This window comes from Pimephales promelas, chromosome 5 (assembly GCF_988280905.1).
Source record: "Pimephales promelas chromosome 5, fPimPro1.hap1.1, whole genome shotgun sequence".
In the NCBI taxonomy this organism is placed as follows: Eukaryota; Metazoa; Chordata; class Actinopteri; order Cypriniformes; family Leuciscidae; genus Pimephales; species Pimephales promelas.
This window is the reverse complement of record NC_142773.1, coordinates 8,261,502-8,284,956: the sequence shown is the minus strand read 5'-3', so window position 1 is coordinate 8,284,956 and position 23,455 is coordinate 8,261,502. Positions and strand designations below refer to the sequence as shown.

General features: G+C 35.4%; 1 protein-coding gene across 7 annotated transcripts in view; it reads right to left on the bottom strand.

The window, feature by feature from the left end:
• Positions 1-23,455, bottom strand: part of adgrl2b.1 (adhesion G protein-coupled receptor L2b, tandem duplicate 1) — a 162,994-nt gene that overhangs the window by 28,237 nt on the left and 111,302 nt on the right. For all 7 annotated transcript variants that reach the window (XM_089130905.1, XM_089130899.1, XM_089130903.1 and 4 more), the window contains 3 exons: positions 6,986-7,077; positions 3,966-4,134; positions 595-723 (listed from right to left, as the gene is read on the bottom strand). In XM_089130905.1, the coding sequence (XP_088987031.1) occupies positions 595-723; positions 3,966-4,134; positions 6,986-7,077 (390 nt within the window). The remainder of the gene's footprint in view (positions 1-594; positions 724-3,965; positions 4,135-6,985; positions 7,078-23,455) is intronic.

The window sequence follows — 23,455 nt, the reverse complement described above, 5'->3', positions numbered from 1 at the left end:
CAAAAGCTTTTTTGTAACAGCGCGTGCGGCGCCGGCCGCATCCGAGGACGAACGACTTAAACCCGAATATGTCCGAGCTTGCTCTGATCGTCGCAACTCTGTCGTCACTTTGTTAAGCCCGCCCGCCGACTCTATACACGATGTGATTGGCCCTACCAGAGTTGAGTTTTTCCAGCTCAAACGTCTACGGAGAGTTGCTAGACCACACTTTGCTGCAAAATCATTTTTGCTGCCGCTAGGGTGCGTCTAGATTTCTAGGCTAATTTTTTTCTGTATTTTTGATATAAAAAATGCAGCCTCGGTGAGGAGATGTTTTTAAAAAACATAACAATCTTCCCGATCCCAAACTTTTGAACAGCAGTGTACATTTCCTGTAACCAGACGAGCGTAAGAAACCCTTAAATGTGGTTTAAATAAGCACATTTTCACATCCCTGTCTGTCCTGGAGCTCAAACAGTAGAGCGCTGGAACTTGCACCGCATAGGTCATGGGTTCGATTCCCGGGAAACGCAAGAACTGATAAGAATGTAATGTGTGCTTGAAGTGCAGTGTAAGTCTCTTTGGATAAAAGCGTGAATGCAGAAGCAGGTGTACCTGTGTGGCAGAGGAGTATCGAGCGCTGGACCTGGAGCCCGAGGGCTTGCTCGCAGCGTGAGCTCCTTCAGACGGGAGAGCGCTACAGCACTGAGACTGACGCACACACTTGCTGTACTCTTTACGCACCTGTGACAACACATCACAATATCAGCATCACAAACACGAGACAACAACAAAACACTACACTTGGTTAAGCGATTTATGTGGCAGCTACAGGTTTAAAGTTACTATGAAAACAAAGATGAAATAAAAATAAAAGCATTTTGTTCATGACAAATATAACACCCGACTCCAAGCACACCTTCGCTGCCACTGACACACACTGACGACTGGAGAATCAGCCAAATATCACTCATCAGCATGGGGTTGGCATAAAATATGTTCTTCAAACATTCATACTTTTGCCCTGTGTGAGATTTAACATTTATCTTAGCTTTAGTGTGCATACAGCATGCACAGATTCAAAGCTAGAGTTCAACACTTAAATCCTCTCGTAGGGAAATACGCCATACATGCTGTTTAAATACAGACAGATGCTGATTTCTGCAACAGATGTTCTTCACTTGTCTAACTAGCACAAAAACAAGATTCAATATATTCCTTAAAACATATTAAAAAGGCAAGTATACACACCTGCAATAATTAAATGTGTTAAATAATACAAATACACTGTGTATTTAACCTCACTTTATTTACTAGTGTTAAATTTCACACCTGTTTCATTTCTTTGTTTCTGACTGACATGAGAATGTTGATGATTTTATTTTAATATCTGGAATGATGTGTTTAGCGCTGGATACTAACTAGAGCCAGACCAGATTTTCTAAAATATCGGTATCGGGAGTTATAATGGCCGATAAATGCATATTTCAAAAATAAAAATAAAAACGGACGAATCACGCTTCAACCATGTCATGAGTGTTGGAGTTGGATAGTTTGTCCACCAGAGGGCACTCTACACCGTCCCTGCTGGCAACACTCGTGTATAACGCACCACATCCTGCTGATCCAGCCAGAGTCGGGCAGAGAGAACCAGTTATGCATTATCATAATATTTTAGTTAAAACTCAAAATTAACTACAAATAACTAATGTTAGGGAAATCTGTTAATATTTTGTTGCGCGTTTTCAAAATAAAAAAAAATACTAATAATATCGGCCGATACATCGGATTTTAAAGCCAACAAATATTTGTATCGGCATCGGGCTTCAAAATCCTTTATCAGTCGGGCTCTAATACTAACTCTACTAACTCTAAGATGCTGACACTAACTTCACCATTTGATTTTGATTCTGATTCAATTTTATCCTGATTATTCTGGATATACACTGAGCAAAATTATAAATGCAACACTTTTGTTTTTGGCCCCCATTTTTCTTGAGCTGACTTTTTCTATGTACACAAAAGGCTTATTTCTCTCAAATATTTTTCACAAATCAGTGTAAATCTGTGTTAGTGAGCACTTGTCCTTTGCCGAGATAATCCACCTAACAGGTGTGGCATATCAAGATGCTGATTAGACAGCATGATTATTGCACAGGTGTGCCTTAAGGCCAATTTATACTTCTGCGTAGGGTGCGCGCAGTAGGTACGGCGTAGCATACGCACAGACGCGTCCCATACCGCGTACCCTTTCGCCGTCGCCTGACGCGCACCTCCTCAAAAATGTAACTACACGTCGCGACGACGCGGACCGCAAGATCGGTGATTGGTTGGCTTGGTAGCATCGCATTTCCTCCTACGCATTTCCGCACGTACCTTCTCACGCATTTCCACCACTGTCTATGATTTCTACAAGTTTCATCTCCTCCGAAGTCTTCTCTCATTTCTGCCTTTCAGTTTTAGTAATTTCACTAAAGTGAACTGTTTTTCCACCTCAATAAGCTCCAATTCCAACATGATCAGCTCTCTTTCACTCGTAGTAACCTAGCCGCGAGGAATCTAAACACAGTGGAACATTAAAACTCTCTGCCGCCAACTAGCAACTAGTTTCGGAGCAGTACTGCAGAGCAACCAAGACCTGAACGCAGAACTATAAATGCTCACAACGGCGTCGCCTACGTGCGTAGCCAACGCCGTACACTACGGTGTACCCTCGACGCAGAAGTATAAATTGGCCTTTAGGCTGTCCACAATAACCGTGTGTCCGCCAAAGCGGTTTTCCACGTGCCTGGCGTATGTTTTCAATTGTTTTTAATGGGAGCGCCGCGTTTTTTAAGTGCCATGAGCGTAACGAGGCGCCCAGCATTTTTTACTGGTTGTGTAATCAAAGCAGTGTCCAATCAAAGCAGAGGAGGGGCGGGACTAAACCACACCAATCAACTCTCAAAACATTCTTTCTGTTCAATGACATCAACCAGCAGAGTTATACGAACAACATGGATGAAAAATATTTTTTTAGTATGAAACAAATTATCTGTGAAATCAGCTACTAGTAAACCGAGCTGTGGATATTCTGCATCATAGCAACGAAACGTCTCAACGGAAAAAAAACGCTCTCAAGCGCCACAGCTAGGCGTTTACAGCCGGCTAAAACGCTTTGGTGAACACACGGCCTAAAGGAGAAGTGCTCACTTACACAGATTTAGACAGATTTGTGAAAAATATTTCAAAGAAATAGGCCTTTTGTGTGCATAGAAAAGTCTTCGATCTTTGAGTTCAGCTCATGAAAAACGTGGGCCAAAAAAAAAAGTGTTGCATTCATAATTTTGCTCAGTGTATCTCAGGTACAGTACATGGCAAACTGAAAAAGAAAAAAAAAATGCTTTTTTGCATGTGTATGGTGTGAAAGGATAAGCATTTGTATATACTTGTTTAATTTTTTAATTGAAAGCTTGTTATAACCACTCACATGTAGTGTAATAAAAGTATAATATAAATAATAAATCTGTTATGATTCATAATAAATGAATATGATAATCATAAGGCAATTCTGTCTCTAAATCTTCTTTCATTGTGTAACGCTTTAAACTGGAGTGACTTTTTGTACCATTCATTATTGAATTTTTAATACACTGAAAGACGTTTCATTCGCAAACATGCCTGAAATAAAACTTGATTTCAACACTTTATATGTTGACTTTAACTGTTATAACTATATATATATATATATATATATATATATATATATATATATATATATATATTGTTTAATGCATAGAGGAAATAACCTCTTAAAACAAGCCTTTAAAAAGACAACCTTGATTATTTTTTATTTAAAGTAGCATATGCTCAAAGAAGCCTAGTTTAACTTAAACCGACAAATAAACATCTCAGCCAGGAAATGTCATTATGAATCAATATTTAACACATTCAGTGATGAAGAATGAGGTGTATGATGAAGCTTTCCATTGGCGTCCATGGTTTACCTTCTTCTGCAGAAGACAGTGGAAGATGAAGATGAACATCCCCTGTAAGGTGTTGAAGATCGTGAAGAGGTACGCCATGATGACCGAAGAGTCGTTCAAGAAAAGCAGGCCAAACGACCACGTCAGACAGAGAAGACACAGCAGTGCGAAAGCCCCGAACACCCAGCACCTGCAGACAACAGGACAACGGGTTACAACACATGGAGACAGTCTCAAACACACGGTGTGAAATCGCTGGTGTTTCTGACGTCACAAACTACCTTGTAACTAATCAGATCAACGTGTGATCGACAACCAGTGGATCTCTCAGTGAGTGAGTGGAGGCGGGGCATAGAACCGCGCATACTAAACGAGGCGAGGATAAAACATTTAAATGTCATTTTGGTGATCAAAGATGAGTTAAGGGATACAGTTATTGACTACAGGGGGACTTTTACATTGTTATCCCTTTATTTCTCATTTTTCTCTGTTTGCTTATGTATTTATGCTCTCTCTGTGTCCGTTAGATGTTATCAGTGTACAGACGAATGGTGGCGTCGTCCTCAACCAGCGAAGCGTGAGCAAGTTTCCAGTGAATGATTACAATCTACTTTCAGACTGTTGGTCTCATCAACCAAACTACTAGCTTTGTGTGCGCCTTTCTGAACTAGTTTACAGCTGTTTTGGTAACACTTTACAATAAGTTCATTAGTTAAGTAAGGGATCATGTAAATGTAGCCAGTTGTTATCGCAGAATAACATCCACAGGGTGATCAGGGTCAGGTCTTGCTTCACACTGAAGGGGTTTATTCTGAGATAACAAACGGCTGGATGTATATTATCACACGGCTACTTGCCACATCAGTAAATAATTATACATGAAATATTCTGCCCTACACAGCAAAAAGGTAGTAACTACGCAGAATGAAGGGCTTTCACTAGGGCTTTTTCCAGTTACTGTACAAACGAATACAATTTTTCTCCAAAATGACACGTATTTGAGAAATTAACCAAATGATTTAGAAAAAGATTCGTTCATTTTGATGAACGATTTCGAACAGGAGAGTCACAAACGTGCGTCAAAGAACAGAGCAAGGCAACCATTTGAGCTTATAAAACTTAAAATATATATATTTTTTTTAATGAGCGATTGTTTCGCTTGATAAGACCCTTATTCATCGTCTGGAATCGTTTAAAGCCCTTTCAACAGTTTGCAGTTTGCACTGAAACTCTCATTTGGACCTTGAATCGTTTGGTTCCCATTGAAGTGCATTATATGGAGAAAAAATTATCAGCAAAAGTTTTTTTAAAGTGAACTACTCCTTCAACCACACTGTGAGACAATTAGCTGTCACACATACGAGTAAAAAAGAGAAGGGCTTTAAATTATCCACCTTATTCTGCTCTAAACAATGCGCGGAAACCAGCCAATTGGTTGATGAAACTTTGATCGAAATTAAGATACAATAAATAACAAACGAAATTCACTTTAAAGAAAGGCTTTGTGGTTTCTCTTTACGATTTCTGTGAAAGTTTTAAAGGCACTTTCAGAGCGGTCATGGTCGTAATGGAGAACTGTCACGTCTGTAACATTGGTTTTTTTTTCTCCCAAAAATGCGAACACGAAAAATAAAATAAAAATTATATTTTATGTTCTGTGGAGGCCGACCCTTCTTCATCCGGTTATTAGGCTATTACTTTTGTAATGTATTGCGCAGTGTAATAAAAAATATTTTGCCACCTAAAAGTTAAAGGACTTCACATGGGAACCAAACGGTTCAAGGTCCAAAAGACAGTTTCAGTGCAGCTTCAAAGGGCTTTAAACGACACCAGACGATGAATAAGGGCCCTTGACTCGAGTCATGACTCGGAAAAAGATTTGTTCATTTTGATGAACGAGTTCGAACAGGAGAGTCACGAACGCGCATCACAAAACAGAGCAAGGCGAGCATTTGTGCTTATAAAACTTAAACGTTATTTATTTTTTAAATGAGCAATTGTTTCACTTGATAAGACCATTATTCATCGTCTGGAATCGTTTAAAGCCCTTTGAACAAGTTTGCAGTTTGCACTGAAAGTGTATTTTGGACCTTGAACCGTTTGGTTCCCATTGAAGTCCATTATATGGAGAAAATCCTGGAATGTTTTCATCAAAAACCTTAATTTTTTTTCAACTGAAGAAAGAAAGACATGGACATCTTGGATGACATGGGGTTGAGTAAATTATCAGCAAAAGTTTTTTGAAAAGTGAACTACTCCTTTAATATGAATTTCAACATTTACGACGTCAAAAAAAAAAAAATCAAAGGTTGCATTTGTTAACATTAGTTAATGCACTGTGAACTAACGTGAACATCTGTATTTATTAGCAAAAATGAACTAATACTATAACAAATGTATTACTCATTGTTAGTTGATGTTAGCTAATACACACTACCTAATGAATGTGATGGTAAAGTGTTCCCGCTGTGTGTTGTTGATTGTAATGAGAGTGAAGCGGCTCACGCTGAGTGTTTCAATTGCCTTTGATTAGCTATTGCATTCATTTGCTCAGTTTTACACGGAATACATAAACATACAACGAGTCTGATCTGTTATACAAGTATAACGCACTCCTGCGATTAGGATTAGACCACCCAGAGTCTCCCTCAGAGGATCACGTGTCCTGAACGGATGATCCTTCAAGCGGACACGATCTCTCTCCGAATCCTGCTGCGATTTTAAAGTTATCATGACTCTGGGTCCAATAAAACATCTTGCGTATCACGGCCCATCTGGAAACATGCGTGGAGTGAATGTTTATGAGCGGGTCAGACTGTGATATCGCATTGCAGGAAGCGGAGCCATGCGTTAATAACACGCCGCTTCAAATGTTAATGCTTCCTCTAATTATTCCCATAAACCCCAATTAGCCGTGTTGGAGTATTTACAGGCCAGATCCATCTCGGTCTTAAAAGACAGATGATAGTGGAGATACAAATCACACTCTTATGATTTTCGATCGGGGATACGAAAGCATGCGGATGTGAGATCGATCTTACCGTATGTTCTCCAGTCGGCTGGAGTCAGGTTTCATAGACATCGAGTGTTTCACCATCTTGTACATCGTCACCGCCAGAAAGATGAGGTTGAGCTGTGGGAAAAGATGAAGTGTGTGTGTTCAGAAGACCACACAGTTCTGGGAACGCACGTCTGCCGTTCATCACTCAGATGAAGCGTTTATCAAACATCATTTAATATTCATATGCAGCTGCACTTCTCGGGTCATGTGATCACCGGCTATTAGACGACTGGAGCAAAGCCATTAAATAACAATAAAGAGTGGTTTATTTTGGCTCTGGTACACTATGATCTGAACGATGAAGTATGGCGTTCAATAATTCATAAAGTAGACAGCAACCGCAAAAATGTCACAATGAAAGAATGGATGGGCAACACTTTACAATAAAGTTCATTATGTGTTTACTAACATACATGTGTTATAGTATTTATGAATCTTAATGTTAGTTAATAAAAATACAGCTGTTTTTGGTTTGTTCATGTTAGCTCAAGACAACCTGTGATTTTAATAATGTACTAGTAAAAGCTGAAGTAAACAAAGATTAATAAATGCTGTGGAAGTATTGTTCATGTTAACTAATAGACCTTATTGTAAAGTGTTGGCAGTGGATGAACTCTTATGAACTGGAAAGGTGTTCAATTCAATTCAAATAGATCTAGACTCGAGTTGTACAGGAGCTTGTATGGATGTTCATATTTCTGGAGAGTTAAGCTACCACCAGGAAGATAAAGTGCTTCCATTTGTTCCTAATTTTGATCTATAAAGATCCTGTGAGAGTAACGGCGCCTCCGACGAGTGTTAGTCATAACTCTGGGCCTGGAGACGTCTGCTTGCTGGCGAGAGCTCGTGTTTTTCTTCACCGCCCCAACATGGGAATGTAATTCAGGCTGACCAGAGAAGACCTCTCAGAGAAACACACCGAAAAACCAGTCCCATTTTAAATATGGGGAACAGGAAGAGAGCGAGCTCCGGTAAAAGAGGTCTCCAGACTTCCACAACTTCTCCAAAAAAATATCCTTCAATATAAAAACATGATCCTGATTTTAGATCCTCTCTCAAGTTCCTCAAAAATGACTGTAAAATGAGTGGAAAACTCCTTGCAAACAGACAACTTTAATAATGAGGTCATGTTAAGTGTTGGAAATCTACATAATTTCAAAATGTGCGTCACGTATCGGCTTTTAGCCCTGGTCATCTGCAACAGGGTACAGGAGCTTCACCACAATACACAATCACAAAACCAAGAAATCCATGAGCTTTACACACACAAGAGAATGAAAAACACACTTCTGGTTCATTTTTTGGAGGCGCACACACATACGAGAGGCACTTTGAAAAGAAAGTCACCGAATTGTTTGCTCTGTCGATCAACAACACAAACCACATGTAAACACCACAGAACTCAACTCAGTGTGTGAGAGGCTTTCAGAAGCGGATCAGCACTGCTCACACACACACACACACAAACACAAGAGGGAGGGAAAGAGAGAGTGTTACTGGGGGAAAAGAAGAGAAAAAAGGCATAAAGTAGATTTGAATATTTTATGACATTTTAAGCCTCCTCAAAATAAAAGTCAGACGGCATAAGAACAGGTTTAAACTGTTGTACGGTAGAGCTGCGATGGCAAACACATGCTTCGCGTCTGTGAAGGTTTCTATTTTATGTGGATATTGGGACACAAGCTTTGTTTACTACATAAATAATAGTTTAGCAACCAAATGTCACATTGTGAATATGGAAACATGTGGAGGTGTGTGGACTGACAGGATTGAGCCGGACGTCAGCTTTGTGTTCTCTGAGAACTTCCACACACTTAATGATAATGATAACAATCATTTCTCACATTTGAAGAGCGCTTTTCTCTGTCCTCAAAGCACTTTACATATGGATGATGCAACGGCAGAACGCCCAACACACACACACACACACACACACACACACACACACACACACACACACTTGGAGTGGAGACAGAATTGATGTTTGAATCAAAATGACTTCATTTTTTTTTTACCATTTTTTTTATGAAAATGGCAGTTGATAATAATCGGAATCGATGCTAATCGGGATCGATAATAATCGGAATCGATGCTAATCGGAATCGATGCTAATCGGAGTTGATGGTAATCGGAATCGATGATAATCGGAGTTGATGGTAATCGGAATCGATGATAATCGGAATCGATGCTAATCGGAATCGATAATAATTGGAATTGATGCTAATCGGAATCGATAATAATCGGAATTGATGCTAATCGGAATCGATAATAATCGGAATTGATGCTAATCGGAATCGATAATAATCGGAATTGATGCTAATCGGAATCGATAATAATAGGAATTGATGCTAATCGGAATCGATAATAATAAGAAATTGATGCTAATCGGAATCGATGATAATCGGAGTTGATGGTAATCGGAATCGATGATAATCGGAGTTGATGGTAATCGGAATCGATGATAATCGGAGTTGATGGTAATCGGAATCGATGATAATCGGAATCGATGCTAATCGGAATCGATAATAATCGGAATTGATGCTAATCGGAATCGATAATAATCGGAATTGATGCTAATCGGAATCGATAATAATAGGAATTGATGCTAATCGGAATCGATAATAATAAGAAATTGATGCTAATCGGAATCGATGATAATCGGAGTTGATGGTAATCGGAATCGATGATAATCGGAGTTGATGCTAATGGGAATCGATAATAATCGGAATTGATGCTAATCGGAATCGATAATAATTGGAATTGATGCTAATCGGAATCGATAATAATTGGAATTGATGCTAATCGGAATCGATAATAATTGGAATTGATGCTAATCGGAATCGATAATAATCGGAATTGATGCTAATCGGAATCGATAATAATAAGAAATTGATGCTAATCGGAATCGATGATAATCGGAGTTGATGGTAATCGGAATCGATGATAATCGGAGTTGATGGTAATCGGAATCGATGATAATCGGAGTTGATGGTAATCGGAATCGATGATAATCGGAATCGATGCTAATCGGAATCGATAATAATTGGAATTGATGCTAATCGGAATCGATAATAATCGGAATTGATGCTAATCGGAATCGATAATAATCGGAATTGATGCTAATCGGAATCGATAATAATCGGAATTGATGCTAATCGGAATCGATAATAATAGGAATTGATGCTAATCGGAATCGATAATAATAAGAAATTGATGCTAATCGGAATCGATGATAATCGGAGTTGATGGTAATCGGAATCGATGATAATCGGAGTTGATGCTAATCGGAATCGATAATAATAGGAATTGATGCTAATCGGAATCGATAATAATTGGAATTGATGCTAATCGGAATCGATAATAATCGGAATTGATGCTAATCGGAATCGATAATAATTGGAATTGATGCTAATCGGAATCGATAATAATTGGAATTGATGCTAATCGGAATCGATAATAATCGGAATTGATGCTAATCGGAATCGATAATAATCGGAATTGATGCTAATCGGAATCGATAATAATAGGAATTGATGCTAATCGGAATCGATAATAATAAGAAATTGATGCTAATCGGAATCGATGATAATCGGAGTTGATGGTAATCGGAATCGATGATAATCGGAGTTGATGCTAATCGGAATCGATAATAATAGGAATTGATGCTAATCGGAATCGATAATAATTGGAATTGATGCTAATCGGAATCGATAATAATCGGAATTGATGCTAATCGGAATCGATAATAATTGGAATTGATGCTAATCGGAATCGATAATAATTGGAATTGATGCTAATCGGAATCGATAATAATTGGAATTGATGCTAATCGGAATCGATAATAATCGGAATTGATGCTAATCGGAATCGATAATAATCGGAATTGATGCTAATCGGAATCGATAATAATCGGAATTGATGCTAATTGGAATCGATAATAATTGGAATTGATGCTAATCGGAATCGATAATAATTGGAATTGATGCTAATCGGAATCGATAATAATTGGAATTGATGCTAATCGGAATCGATAATAATCGGAATTGATGCTAATCGGAATCGATAATAATCGGAATTGATGCTAATCGGAATCGATAATAATCGGAATCGATAATAATAGGAATTGATGCTAATCGGAATCGATAATAATAGGAATTGATGCTAATCGGAATCGATAATAATAGGAATTGATGCTAATCGGAATCGATAATAATCGGAATTGATGCTAATCAGAATCGATAATAATCGGAATTGATGCTAATCGGAATCGATAATAATCGGAATTGATGCTAATCGGAATTGATGCTAATCGGAATTGATGCTAATCGGAATCGATAATAATAGGAATTGATGCTAATCGGAATCGATAATAATAGGAATTGATGCTAATCGGAATTGATGCTAATCGGAATCGATAATAATCGGAATTGATGCTAATCGGAATCGATAATAATAGGAATTGATGCTAATCGGAATCGATAATAATAGGAATTGATGCTAATCGGAATCGATAATAATCGGAATTGATGCTAATCGGAATCGATAATAATCGGAATTGATGCTAATCGGAATCGATAATAATAGGAATTGATGCTAATCGGAATCGATAATAATCGGAATTGATGCTAATCGGAATTGATAATAATCGGAATTGATGCTAATCGGAATCGATAATAATCGGAATTGATGCTAATCGGAATCGATAATAATCGGAATTGATGCTAATCGGAATCGATAATAATCGGAATTGATGCTAATCGGAATCGATAATAATAGGAATTGATGCTAATCGGAATCGATAATAATAAGAAATTGATGCTAATCGGAATCGATGATAATCGGAGTTGATGGTAATCGGAATCGATGATAATCGGAGTTGATGCTAATCGGAATCGATGATAATAGGAATTGATGCTAATCGGAATCGATAATAATAAGAAATTGATGCTAATCGGAATCGATAATAATCGGAATTGATGCTAATCGGAATCGATAATAATTGGAATTGATGCTAATCGGAATCGATAATAATCGGAATTGATGCTAATCGGAATCGATAATAATTGGAATTGATGCTAATCGGAAACGATAATAATTGGAATTGATGCTAATCGGAATCGATAATAATCGGAATTGATGCTAATCAGAATCGATAATAATCGGAATTGATGCTAATCGGAATCGATAATAATAGGAATTGATGCTAATCGGAATTGATGCTAATCGGAATCGATAATAATCGGAATTGATGCTAATCGGAATCGATAATAATAGGAATTGATGCTAATCGGAATCGATAATAATAAGCAATTGATGCTAATCGGAATCGATGATAATCGGAGTTGATGCTAATCGGAATCGATGATAATCGGAGTTGATGCTAATCGGAATCGATAATAATAAGAAATTGATGCTAATCGGAATCGATAATAATCGGAATTGATGCTAATCGGAATCGATAATAATTGGAATTGATGCTAATCGGAATCGATAATAATCGGAATTGATGCTAATCGGAATCGATAATAATTGGAATTGATGCTAATCGGAATCGATAATAATTGGAATTGATGCTAATCGGAATCGATAATAATTGGAATTGATGCTAATCGGAATCGATAATAATCGGAATTGATGCTAATCGGAATCGATAATAATCGGAATTGATGCTAATCGGAATCGATAATAATCGGAATTGATGCTAATCGGAATCGATAATAATCGGAATTGATGCTAATCGGAATCGATAATAATAGGAATTGATGCTAATCGGAATCGATAATAATAAGAAATTGATGCTAATCGGAATCGATGATAATCGGAGTTGATGGTAATCGGAATCGATGATAATCGGAGTTGATGCTAATCGGAATCGATGATAATAGGAATTGATGCTAATCGGAATCGATAATAATAAGAAATTGATGCTAATCGGAATCGATAATAATCGGAATTGATGCTAATCGGAATCGATAATAATTGGAATTGATGCTAATCGGAATCGATAATAATCGGAATTGATGCTAATCGGAATCGATAATAATTGGAATTGATGCTAATCGGAATCGATAATAATTGGAATTGATGCTAATCGGAATCGATAATAATTGGAATTGATGCTAATCGGAATCGATAATAATCGGAATTGATGCTAATCGGAATCGATAATAATCGGAATTGATGCTAATCGGAATCGATAATAATAGGAATTGATGCTAATCGGAATCGATAATAATCGGAATTGATGCTAATCGGAATCGATAATAATAGGAATTGATGCTAATCGGAATCGATAATAATCGGAATTGATGCTAATCAGAATCGATAATAATCGGAATTGATGCTAATCGGAATCGATAATAATAGGAATTGATGCTAATCGGAATTGATGCTAATCGGAATCGATGATAATCGGAATTGATGCTAATCGGAATCGATAATAATAGGAATTGATGCTAATCGGAATTGATGCTAATCGGAATCGATAATAATCGGAATTGATGCTAATCGGAATCGATAATAATAGGAATTGATGCTAATCGGAATCGATAATAATAAGAAATTGATGCTAATCGGAATCGATGATAATCGGAGTTGATGGTAATCGGAATCGATGATAATCGGAGTTGATGCTAATCGGAATCGATGATAATAGGAATTGATGCTAATCGGAATCGATAATAATAAGAAATTGATGCTAATCGGAATCGATAATAATCGGAATTGATGCTAATCGGAATCGATAATAATTGGAATTGATGCTAATCGGAATCGATAATAATCGGAATTGATGCTAATCGGAATCGATAATAATTGGAATTGATGCTAATCGGAATCGATAATAATTGGAATTGATGCTAATCGGAATCGATAATAATTGGAATTGATGCTAATCGGAATCGATAATAATCGGAATTGATGCTAATCGGAATCGATAATAATCGGAATTGATGCTAATCGGAATCGATAATAATCGGAATCGATAATAATAGGAATTGATGCTAATCGGAATCGATAATAATCGGAATTGATGCTAATCGGAATCGATAATAATAGGAATTGATGCTAATCGGAATCGATAATAATAGGAATTGATGCTAATCGGAATTGATGCTAATCGGAATCGATAATAATCGGAATTGATGCTAATCGGAATCGATAATAATAGGAATTGATGCTAATCGGAATTGATGCTAATCGGAATCGATAATAATCGGAATTGATGCTAATCGGAATCGATAATAATAGGAATTGATGCTAATCGGAATCGATAATAATAGGAATTGATGCTAATCGGAATTGATGCTAATCGGAATCGATAATAATCGGAATTGATGCAAATCGGAATCGATTATAATCGGAATTGATGCTAATCGGAATCGATAATAATCGGAATTGATGCTAATCGGAATCGATAATAATCGGAATTGATGCTAATCGGAGTTGATGCTAATCGGAATCGATAATAATAGGAATTGATGCTAATCGGAATCGATAATAATAAGAAATTGATGCTAATCGGAATCGATAATAATCGGAATTGATGCTAATCGGAATCGATAATAATCGGAATTGATGCTAATCGGAATCGATAATAATTGGAATTGATGCTAATCGGAATCGATAATAATCGGAATTGATGCTAATCGGAATCGATAATAATTGGAATTGATGCTAATCGGAATCGATAATAATTGGAATTGATGCTAATCGGAATCGATAATAATTGGAATTGATGCTAATCGGAATCGATAATAATCGGAATTGATGCTAATCGGAATCGATAATAATCGGAATTGATGCTAATCGGAATCGATAATAATCGGAATCGATAATAATAGGAATTGATGCTAATCGGAATCGATAATAATCGGAATTGATGCTAATCGGAATCGATAATAATAGGAATTGATGCTAATCGGAATCGATAATAATAGGAATTGATGCTAATCAGAATCGATAATAATCGGAATTGATGCTAATCAGAATCGATAATAATCGGAATTGATGCTAATCGGAATCGATAATAATAGGAATTGATGCTAATCGGAATTGATGCTAATCGGAATCGATAATAATCGGAATTGATGCTAATCGGAATCGATAATAATAGGAATTGATGCTAATCGGAATTGATGCTAATCGGAATCGATAATAATCGGAATTGATGCTAATCGGAATCAATAATAATAGGAATTGATGCTAATCGGAATCGATAATAATAGGAATTGATGCTAATCGGAATTGATGCTAATCGGAATCGATAATAATCGGAATTGATGCAAATCGGAATCGATTATAATCAAAATTGATGCTAATTGGAATAGATAAGCACGATCAGAATTGAAATCTCTACATTTAAACGATACCCAACTTCATTCCCGTATTAATTCAGTTAGTTATACGTATTCCTGAAGCGGTAAATATGAATAGAGTTGTGGTGAAGAGGAGATTTCTAACGGCAGGAACAACAGGTCGACTGACACTAGAAAAGCCCTGTGTGTGTGTGTGAGAGAGAGATAGAGATAGTGATAGGGAGAGAGATAGCGATAGAGAGAGATAGCGATAGGGAGAGAGACACTGGGAACGAGTAATTAATTATGAAGCCAGGCTCGCACAACCACCTCAACACTCCTCCATCTCACCCTTACACTCATTCCCCAAACACACACACACTCACTCACACCAAGCTGGAGTTAAATAATCCAGCGGGTGTTCAGAGACCTGAGGAGGACACACTCATGTTTTTGAATGAAGTCTCTTATGCTCACCGAGCATGTATTTGATTAAAAATACAACAACAAATGAATTAATATTTGTAATATTCTGAAATATTATTGCAATGTAAATCAACTGTTTTCTGTGTGAATATCTAGTAAAGTGTAATTTATTCCTGTGATCAAAGCTGAATTTCAGCATCATTACTCCAGTCTTCAGTCACATAATCCTTCAAAAATCACTCTAATATGAGGATCTGATGCTCAAGACACATTTATGATCATTATTAATGTTGAAAACAGTTATTTACATTTTTATTTCAGGATTCTGTGATGAATGAAAGTTCAAAAGAACAGCGTTTATCTGCAATATAAGCTTCTGTAACATTAAACACTGCCGTTCAGAAGTTTAGAGTCAGTGAGGATTTCTATTGTATTTTTTGGGGAAAGAAATAAAAGAAATCAATACTTTTATTAATCAAGGATGCATTAAATTGATCAAAAGTTACAGTAAAGACATTTATAACATTACAAAAAATTCTATTTAAAATAAATGCTGCTCTTTCGAACTTTAATTCATCACAGAATCCTGAAATAAAAATGTAAAATAACCATTTTCAAACTTTCTTTAACATTGATGAAATTAATGGTTTTTTTTGAGGATCAAATCCGATATCTGAGGAATATTACGCTGCTGTCACTTTAAGAGCTGCACAGATCCAATATACTAAAACACACACGTGTGCATGTGTGTGTGTGTGTGTAGCAAAGAAAACAGCACACGAGTCGTCTCATGCTCAAATGGTGTAAAGTCATATTGATAGTCGATAAGAGGAATCTAAATTTTTATTTTATAACAAGTATCTGATTCCCGACCCTAGGGACGACTCTAAATATAGTGGACTTGAATCCAATCGAACATCTCTTTATGACCTCAACATGGATGATGACATGGCAAAATGAAACAACAAAACAGCATCAACTAGAAAAAAAAGTTTGATGACAAACTTTAAGTTGGCTTGAGAAAGCCGGACCAGAGCGTTTGAAGTTTTGAAGTTTGAATGAAGTTTTAAAGATAGATTAGAAAGAAAGAAAGAAAGATGGATAGATTAGTTAGAAAGAAATATAGATAGATAGATAGATAGATAGATAGATAGATAGATAGATAGATAGATAGATAGATAGATAGATAGATGTTTTCGGCAAGAATCTAACATGATTAGCATGTAGCTAGCTTGATGCTAATTTGATTAGCATGTAGTTAAGATGATTAGCATGTTGTTAGCATGATTAGCATGTAGCTAGCATCATAATAGCATGATTAGCATGTTGCTAGCATCATGCTAACGTGTTTTTATCAAGAAGCTAGCATGACTAGCATGTAGCTAGCATCATGCTAACCTGATTAGCATGTTGCTAACATCATGCTAGCATGTTTTAGCAAGAAGCTAGAATGATTAGCATGTAGCTAGCATCATGCTAGCATGATTAGCATGTTGCTAGCATCATGTTAGCATGTTTTTAGCAAGAAGCTAGCATGATTAGCATGTAGCTAGCATCATGCTACCATGATTAGCATGTAGCTAGCATCATAATAACATTATTAGCATGTTGTTAGCATCATGCTAACATGTTTTTAGCAAGAAGCTAACATCATTAGCATGTAGCTAGCATCAAGCTAGCATGATAAGCATGTTTTTAGCAAGAAGCTAGCATGACTAGCATGTAGCTAACATCATAATAGCATGATTAGCATGTGGCTAGCATCATGCTAGCATGTTTTTAGCAAGAAGCTAGCATGATTAGCATGTAGCTAACATCATAATAGCATGATTAGCATGTTGCTAGCATTATGCTAGCATGTTTTTAGCAAGAAGCTAACATGATTAGCATGTAGCTAGCATCAAGCTAGCATGATTAGCATGTTTTTAGCAAGAAGCTAGCATGACTAGCATGTAGCTAACATCATAATAGCATGATTAGCATGTTGCTAGCATCATGCTAACATGTTTTTAGGAAGAAGCTAGCATGATTAGCATGTAGCTAGCATCATGCTAGCATGATTAGCATGTTGCTAGCAAGAAGCTAGCATGATTAACATGTAGCTAGCATCATGCTAGCATGATTAGCATGTAGCTAGCATCATAATAACATGATTAGCATGTTGCTAGCATCATGCTAGCATGTTTTTAGCAAGAAGCTAGCAGGATTAGCATGTAGCTAGCATCATGTTAGCATGATTAGCATGTAGCTAGCATCATAATAACATGATTAGCATGTTGCTAGCATCATGCTAGCATGTTTTTAGCAAGAAGCTAGCATGATTAGCATGTAGCTAGCATCATGCTAGCATGATTAGCATGTAGCTAGCATCATGCTAGCATGTTTTTAGCAAGAAGCTAGCATGATTAGCATGTAGCTAGCATCATGCTAGCATGATTAGCATGTAGCTAGCATCATGCTAGCATGTTTTTAACAAGAAGCTAACATGATTAGCAGAAAGCTAGCATGATTAGCATGTTATTAGCATCAAGAAAGAAAGAAAGAACGAAAGAGAAAGAAAGAATTTTTAGAAAGAAAGATGCATAGATTAGTTAGAAAGAAAGATGGATAGATTTGTTAGAAAGAAAGCTGGATAGATTAGTTAGAAAGAAACATGGATAGATTTGTTAGAAAGAAAGAAAGAAAGAAAGAAAGAAAGAAAGAAAGAAAGAAAGAAAGAAAGAAAGAAAGAAAGAAAGAAAGAAAGAAAGAAAGAGAAAGAAAGTATTGTTAGAAAGAAAGATGGATAGATTACTTGGGTAGAAATAAAGAACGATAGATTTGTTAGAAAGAAAGATGGATAGATTAGTTAGAAAGAAAGATGTATAGATTTGTTAGAAAGAAAGATGGATAGAATTGTTAGAAAGAAAGATGGATAGATTAGTTAGGTAGAAAGAAAGAACGATAGATTTGTTAGAAAGAAAGAACGATAGATTATTTAGAAAGAAAGATGGATAGATTAGTTAGAAAGAAAGATGGATAGATTAGTAAGAAAGAAAGATGGATAGATTAGTTAGAAAGAAAGATGGATAGATTAGTTAGAAAAAAAGATGGATAGATTTGCTAGAAAGAAAGATGGATAGATTTGTTAGAAAGAAAGATGGATAGATTTGTTAGAAAGAAAGATGGATAGATTTGTTAGAAAGAAAGATGGATAGATTAGTTAGGTAGAAAGAAAGATGGATAGATTAGGTAGAAAGAAAGATGGATAGATTTGTTAGAAAGAAAGATGGATAGATTAGTTAGAAAGAAAAATGGATAGATTAGTTAGGTAGAAAGAAAGATGGATAGATTATGTAGAAAGAAAGATGGATAGATTTGTTAGAAAGAAAGATGGATAGATTAGTTAGAAAGAAAAATGGATAGATTTGTTAGAAAGAAAGATGGATAGATTAGGTAGAAAGAAAGATGGATAGATTTGTTAGAAAGAAAGATGGATAGATTAGTTAGAAAGAAAAATGGATAGATTAGTTAGGTAGAAAGAAAGATGGATAGATTAGGTAGAAAGAAAGATAGATAGATTTGTTAGAAAGAAAGATGGATAGATTAGTTAGAAAGAAAAATGGATAGATTAGTTAGGTAGAAAGAAAGATGGATAGATTAGGTAGAAAGAAAGATGGATAGATTTGTTAGAAAGAAAGATGGATAGATTAGGTAGAAAGAAAGATGGATAGATTAGGTAGAAAGAAAGATGGATAGATTAGGTAGAAAGAAAGATGGATAGATTAGGTAGAAAGAAAGATGGATAGATTTGTTAGAAAGAAAGATGGATAGATTAGTTAGAAAGAAAGATGGATAGATTTGTTAGAAAGAAAGATGGATAGATTTGTTAGAAAGAAAGATGGATAGATTTGTTAGAAAGAAAGATGGATAGATTTGTTAGAAAGAAAGATGGATAGATTAGTTAGGTAGAAAGAAAGATGGATAGATTAGGTAGAAAGAAAGATGGATAGATTTGTTAGAAAGAAAGATAGATAGATTAGTTAGGTAGAAAGAAAGATGGATAGATTAGGTAGAAAGAAAGATGGATAGATTTGTTAGAAAGAAAGATGGATAGATTAGGTAGAAAGAAAGATGGATAGATTAGGTAGAAAGAAAGATGGATAGATTAGGTAGAAAGAAAGATGGATAGATTTGTTAGAAAGAAAGATGGATAGATAGATAGATAGATAGATAGATAGATAGATAGATAGATAGATAGATAGATAGATAGATAGATAGATAGATAGATAGTTCATTAGTACATATAGAATGGTAGTTTAATTGAGTCTAGGGCTTCAGGGAATTTAGATTTGAGTTTTTGTTGTACGCTATTGGGCCACCGTAGTCTTGGCTCAATTTGACCATGCTGCAATGAAAGTCAATGGGATTTTTATGATTTTTAATATTAATTTTTAAGAAATCTGAAAGTCGAATCAGTCTAAAAAGATATAGCACACTAAGTCAGAACAGTCTGAAGGTCTGACCCGAGTTTGGAGTTTGTAGAGTCAAAGCTCTAGGAGGAGTTAGAGTCAGAAAATTTTGAGTAAGAAGAATAATAATAACTAGAAAAATTGCATTTCCTGCGGAATATGCGTGTGAATGCTTCAAAAGCTGAACTGAAATGCTTAAAAAAAAAATATTGCAGTTCAAACAACAGCAAAACAGAGCAAAAAAGAAAAAAAGCTTAATTCAAATGCATTTAATAAGCTGAAATGCAAAACAAGATCCAAAAAATTGTAGAAAACTACAAGTTTACTTAGAGAGGTAAAGAGAGGTAGAGATGTAGACACAGAGGTAAAGAAATATAGGGGTAGAGAAAGAGACAGAGGTAGAGAAGTAAAGGAGTACAAAAAAGAAAGGTAGAGAAAGACAGGGGGTAGGTAGATAGATAGATAGATAGATAGATAGATAGATAGATAGATAGATAGATAGATAGATAGATAGATAGATAGATAGATAGATAGATAGATAGATAGATAGATAGATAGATAGATAGATAGATAGACAGACTGTAGATAGATAGATAGATAGATAGATAGATAGATAGATAGATAGATAGATAGATAGATAGATAGATTATTAGAAAGAAAGAAAGAAAGAAAGAAAGAAAGAAAGGATTAGTTAGAAAGAAAGAAAGAAAGAAAGAAAGAAAGAAAGAAAAGAATTAGTTAGAAAGAAAGATGGATTTAAAAGAAAGAAAGAAAGAAAGAAAGGATTAGTGAGAGAGAAAGAAAGAAAGGATTAGTTAGTTAGAAAGAAAGAAAGAAAGAAAGAAAGAAAGAAATATGGATTAGAAAGAAAGAAAGAATTAGTTAGAAAGAAAGATGGATTTGAAAGAAAGAAAGAAAGAAAGAAAGAAAGAAAGAAAGAATTAGTGAGAAAGAAAGGATTAGTTAGTTAGAAAGAAAGATGGATAGATAGATAGATAGATAGATAGATAGATAGATAGATAGATAGATAGATAGATAGATAGATAGATAGATAGATAGATAGATAGATAGATAGATTATTAGAAAGAAAGAAAGAAAGAAAGAAAGAAAGAAAGAAAGAAAGAAAGAAAGAAAGAAAGATGGATTAGGTAGAAAGAAAGAAAGAAAGAAAGAAAGAAAGAAAGAAAGAAAGAAAGAAAGAAAGAAAGAAAGAAAGAAAGAAAGAAAGAAAGAAAGAAAGAAAGAAAGAAAGAAAGATGGATTAGGTAGAAAGAAAGAAAGAAAGAAAGAAAGAAAGAAAGAAAGAAAGAAAGAAAGAAAGAAAGAAAGATGAATTAGGTAGAAAGAAAGAAAGAAAGAAAGAAAGAAAGAAAGAAAGAAAGAAAGATAAAAAGAAAAAAAGAAAGAAAGATTAGTTAGAAAGAAATATGGATTTGAAAGAAAGAAAGAAAGGATTAGTAAGAAAGAAATATGAATTTGAAAGAAAGAAAGAAAGAACGAAAGAAAGATAGATAGATTATTAGAAAGAAAGAAAAAAGAAAGAAAGAAAGAAAAATAGATGATAGATAGATGAAAGAAAGAAAGAAAGCAATGATTAGTAAGAAAGAAATATGAATTTGAAAGAAAGAAAGAAAGAAAGAATTAGTTAGAAAGAAAGATGGATTTGAAAGGATGAAAAAAGAAAGAAAGGATTAGTTAGAAATAAAGAAAGGATTAGTTAGAAAGAAAGAAGGAAAGATATATTGGTTAGAAAGAAAGACAGATAGTATAGTTAGAAAGAAAGAAAGATTATTTAGAAAGAAAGAACGATAGATCAGTTAGAAAGATAGATAGTATAGCTAGAAAGAAAAGATTATTTAGAAAGAAAGATAGTATAGTTAGAAAGAAAGATAGATTATCTAGAAAGAAAGAAAGATAGATTAGTTAGAAATATAGATGGATTAGATAGATAGATAGATAGATAGATAGATAGATAGATAGATAGATACACAGATAGATACATACATAGTCTATACATAGATAGATCATTATAGATCATTTGGACACAGAAAGTCAAATAGTTAAGACAGGCAGATGGATAGAAGAGGATAAAAGGAAGAGTAGAAAGGAGAAGAGATTATGAAAGGAGGGTAGAATAGGAGGACAGGAGGAGTAGAGGATTGGAGGAGGAGAAGAGGAGGGAAGAGAGAGGGAGAACAGGAGAAGTAGAGGCATAAATGCAACAAAAACTTGTAGTATCCTTCAGAAAAGAGCTGAGTGACTGTCCACCAATCAGAACACAGGACCAGTTATGTGTGTCTCCCTTTGATCTTTGCTAATCAGCATCACCTGTGCAATCAGCTTTCCTATTTAGACAGAGGCCAAAATTGCTGATACTTGGCCTCGAACAAACCTCAATAGAGACAAAACTATAGGTTGTATTGGCGAAATGACCTGACCGTGAGCGAGACAAGGCCTTTGTGAACGATGTGATGTATTTTTTTTGTGGATAGAGTTAAAAAAAGGGACCACTTTGGCAAGTTAAAAAACTGGTTTGTATTGCTCTGATCACAAAAGTTTGACCTGAATTTATAATTGCTGCCAATGGAGGAATGTCTGTCACTCTTGTCCTTTGGAAGGACACAGTGAAAAAACTATAAGTCCCAGGGATTTACTAAACACATGAGAGGAACCACAACAAAAATACCTACGTTTCAAGTATAATTTTATGCCCAAAGAGTGAAAATTGTGGCCAGGCCAGCGATTTAAAAATTATTTTTTAGCATTAGGTTTCAAGCTGGCTCACTCTAGCACGTGCTCTAGCTCTGAACAGTCTCTCTCATTCACTCCCATTATAATTTCAGAAACGGGTTGAAAAACATCATGAGACTAAAGTAGAGATTGTGAAAAAAGTATAATAGATATCAAAAAGTTGAATACAACTTTAATAGCTTACAAATTTCTCAACATTTTAAAGTTTAAATGACAGAAATAGCTGAAAGTATGCAGAAGTTGTAGGCTTTGAAAGCAGACGGAGCATAAAACAGAATTTGAAGAATTCTCCATTGACTTCCATGTTAAAAAATATGCACAAAAAGTTTAATAATTTAAAAATTATAAAGGTTATAAAAAAGAAAAGTAATAGCACACATGTCCTTGAAAAGCTGCACATTTTGATACTTGAATGGTTTTTGTAGCACAAAGTAGAGAGGAGAAGAAAGCGACCGAAAAACGTACGGAAGAATACGGAATAATAATAATAAGAAAGATTTGGATTTCAAGAGTGTGAATGCTTGAAGC